Below are 4421 nucleotides of genomic sequence, written 5' to 3'. Positions count from 1 at the left end.
ATATCACTGTAACTCCCTCCCATACAGATATCAGATTGCATTCGATTTACGAAGGCGCTGGAACTTTATTCACCCAGCTAAGCATGCATACACTTTTCAGTAATGCGCTGCACTTGTCAGTAATGCCCTGCTTTAAAGCTTATTCAGTTTATAATAAGCAATTATTCATACCTGGGAGGTCATGCTCACTAAACCATGAGACATTTTACTGTCTGTACATACAAGTCATATCTGTGTCAACACGTGCTTGAAAAAATGTATTTAATTGGTGGCTATTAGGTTTCTTTAACATACTTAGGCGCTGCACAAAATTTGCTAAATGGCATTTTCACATGCTCATATTGCAGGGAGGGTCGTGAGAAAGTCACTCAGTCACTAATGCTAATCCTAAACACACACCCCTCTATGGAAGGCAACACATCAACAGCACACTCAACTGAGGAGAGAAATGGCTGAAAATACAGATGTGTGAACTCATAGGTTATTTAACTGGAGGGATCGGTTTCCACGCCGTCGGCTGTCAAAGTGATCATGCTGAAACATCTCTGAGACCGAGGCGAGGTGAACGGAAGTCTGAATTAGCACACATGCCGAGATTCAGATTGATTTCATTCTCAATTTCCCCATTCAATGATTTCAATGAGCCCAACCAATTTGTGCTCGTTTAATTGCCACTGAATTATAGTTTGAAAAGTAGTAAGATTGCATTTTTCTAATTGTATCATCTTGGTCATTTGAAACCCATTCCACAACCACGGTAAGATTCTCAGAGGCAGATGCAGACCATAACATGCCATGTTTGAATGAATGAAATTGAGAGCAGCCAATGTAACCAATGCATAACGTCTTCAAAGCAAGTTAAATATTAAACTGTTATAGCCTGACCCAGTGGTCGAGAGTCTGCAGTTTTCCCCTTCAAACAAACACTGGAGTAGCTGATTTCACTGATGGAGGAGAAACTCATCAGGGAAATGCCCTGTGTAGTCTGAAAACCTCTGTGCCACATGTTTGAGACTTCTGACAGAACCATCAGACAGCAGATGTTCATCATCTACAACATCTTCTTCACACTACTATACAGGAATCAAGCATTGCAAAAGAAACTCACCCAGTAAGGACAACTGCAGCACAGCTGTCAGAAGGCACATGTTGGCAGATGTGTGAATGATGTGTCTGAGACAGACAGCATAAAGAAAAGTGTGTGGAATAAAGAAAAGCTGTCAAAAAAAGTCACTCAAGTCATGAAAATGTAAATCCTTGAAAAGTGAGAAGAAGTTCAAAGGCAGCAAAAATGCAGACGTGTGTGAGAGTGTGTGTGAGGTATGAGTGTGTGTTGAGTGTAGTGTGCAGTCTCCCCTTATGCTTCTGCTTCTCTGCCCCAAACAACCAATCAGTGTCTGTGCCGGCCTGTGATTGGTTGACAGGACAGCAGCGGCTCGTCTGAGGCAGGGGGAGGAGGGCTGTTTGGGCAGGCAGGATAGCTGGAGGTGGCCCCGCCCTCGTCGCTGTGGTCACATTCAGCTGCAGGCCACACTCAGCGCAGGCCACATGCATTCCCAGCACACTTGGGCTCAATCCTCTGCTATCAGAGCATGCACTAAAGTTATTCTATACATTATGCAGCTTTTATTTTGAAAGGGAGATATTTTTGGATTCTGAAGAAATTCCACTTCCTAATTAGTTGAAGTGACCAGTGAGTTGACCCTGATTCACAGCCATTAAACTGTTGTATGCGTTGGAGAGCCTTAGTTCAAGTGACAGTGAAGCCTGATTGAGTTCTTTTTTCTTAGAAAAAGATCTCAAAAATGTGTTATCTTTCTTAGAAAAAGTGCTGAAAAACAGTTGTCTTTAGAGCCTAGGGGTGAGAAACACAGGGGCACACAGGGGTGACATTTGATCAACTTTACAAGAGAACCAAAACAACAAAATGACCATACCTTGTTTTGACTTTATTATTAAATGCAATCTTTAATATGAAAACTTCATAAGCATGTGGCTGACAATATAATGATATTAATATGATAATTATATTGATATTAATTGATCTGTTTAAGTGTACTTTGTGGTAGTAATGATGCTGAAGGTGCCAGCATCTCGGGGGGAAAACACACATTCATATTGGAAAAGACAAACTTGTTCCTGGAAACGGCATCTCGACTTGTACTTCCATGGTCGATTTCTTCGGTCCCCTTTAATCTTTCCATGTCTCTCTTCCTCTTCCTCCTCTGTCAAATTGCGTCACTCTGCATCGTCTTTCCTCGTGACAGGGTTGAGGACAGATGAAGAGAAAATAGTACCTTGTGCTAAGAATAGGTGCCCAACGACCCATCATTGAGTGTTATGTGGGGTACTAGGCCATGCTTTACATTGTGGAGGGTCTGTGAAGAGGTACAGCTCCTTCACTCGCCTCGTTGATTGCAGTGGGAGGAGGAACCATATGCACGCATTTACCATTTGCAGATATACACACAGATATACACACAGACACACACACACACACACACACACACACAGACACACACAGACACACACAGACACGCACACGCACACAGACACACACAGACACACACACACACACACACACACACACACACACACACACACACAGACACACACAGACACACACAGACACGCACACGCACACAGACACACACAGACACACACACACACACACACACACACACACACACACACACACACACACGGGAAAAACAGAAGGAATGGGGAGTGGGCACTAACAGAAAAAGACACAGACTAACAGCAAACAAAACTAGGTCAAACCTAGTATATGGCTGGACTGCGTGTGATGTGTTTACTAATGTCTGTGATACACTAGAAGACTTTGAAAATCTTAACAGATTATGAAAAGACTGGGGAGTTTACACTACAAGACTGGTTCATTAACATTTTTTATCACGACTGAAAGAACTGACTGAAATACACTACACAACTGACTCAGACGAGGCAGTATGCACTACAAGACTTTTCACTTTGAAATTCAAACATGTTTGATATAATCTTTGTGGCTCCGATTGGCGTCGGGAGGCAATTTACACTTGAAGACTAGAAATCTGGAGGCAGTTTACACTAACAGATTAGAAATCTGTACCCAGCTGACAATAGTCTTAAAACAATGTTTTCCCCAAGGTTGTTTCCTCAGAGCACCATAATTGCTGCAATGATAAACTAGCCCATCCAAGCGCCATTTTTCATTTCAAAATGACATCAGATCTTAAAGTCAGTCTAGTTTAAATGAGGAAATTCAAATAGTGACAAATGCTTTCCGATCATCTCTGGCCAAGTGTGTAGGCTTACAAACGATTTGTTGCGCACTGACTCCATTTCAACTGGGTGGAGTGGGCGGAGTCAAAGAGCTGGACCCAGGCAATGAAAGATGAGAAGCAAAGTCAATGCTGCATTGTGTTCCAGCAATTCACAACACAGAATAACTGAATACAATAAAAACATGTTTCCTGGACATGTGAGGTCTGCAAGAGTTCACTCACTCATACACACACACACACACACACACACACACACACACACACACACACACACACACACACACACACACACACACACACACACACACACACACACACACACACACACACACACACACACCAACACACAGAGTTGGTACAGTACATCTGTATGTATGGATCATGCAACCTGTCCTCGAGGATAAGGAAAAAGAGGATTATTCACCATAGGGTTGTACGATGTCAACCAAATAGCCATCGCGATGGTTCCACAGTGAAACATCACGATGGTTCCACAGTGAAACATCACGATGGTTCCACAGTGAAACATCAGGTTCCACAGTGAAACATCGCGATGGACGATGGCATCAGTGCCGTAATGCCGTTTGGCGGTGCCGCTGCAATGTACACATTTACAACAGCTGAGCTCTACATGAGACCAGCGGGCTTGGATAGGCTACTACTACAGCACAGAGCCAGGCGACTGAAGCAGTGGCATGTCACTACCAGAAATATTCATTGGCGCAAAACAAATAACGTTAACGTTACAGATCCTGACCAACAACGTGAGTGTGTTGAATTTAACTAGCTGGCAGAAAACGGACAGAATTACTGGTGGATATAACGTTGGATTCGCGTGGGCTCAGTTTTGAAGCTAACATTACGTTAAGGAGAAATAGAAACACAGCAGCAGCAGCCTACAGTATGTTATGGAGCAACTTCATGGAAACAGGCGAGTTGAATTCACAGTTAAAGACTTGTAACATTACTCGCATTGGGTTGAAAACAGGAAAGAACGTGAAGTTTCTTCTTTGTCTTAACATTTCCACAACATCGACTTCTGCTTATCCTCCCCCCCTGGCAACCCAACCCAGAGGCAGTGATGAGTAACGCACGGTGCGTAAATGCGTGCACTCGCTCAAGCTCTGGGTGGGGGGC

The 4421-nt window shown here is 43.4% G+C and overlaps 1 protein-coding gene across 1 annotated transcript in view; it reads right to left on the bottom strand.

Annotated features, from left to right (window-relative positions):
* The window catches only part of cusr (Copper-only SOD repeat protein), a 16825-nt gene extending 15515 nt beyond the window's left edge, over positions 1-1310 (bottom strand). The window contains exon 1 of the mRNA XM_083656215.1: positions 1109-1310. Within this exon, the coding sequence (XP_083512341.1) occupies positions 1109-1148 (40 nt within the window). The 5' untranslated portion in view covers positions 1149-1310. The remainder of the gene's footprint in view (positions 1-1108) is intronic.
* Between the last annotated feature and the right edge of the window lie 3111 nt (positions 1311-4421).

The sequence above is a fragment of the Poromitra crassiceps genome, assembly GCF_964638095.1.
Source record: "Poromitra crassiceps genome assembly, chromosome: 19".
NCBI lineage: Eukaryota > Metazoa > Chordata > Actinopteri > Beryciformes > Melamphaidae > Poromitra > Poromitra crassiceps.
Note: the sequence above shows the minus strand (reverse complement) of the source record. Positions and strands in the feature narration are given on the sequence as shown.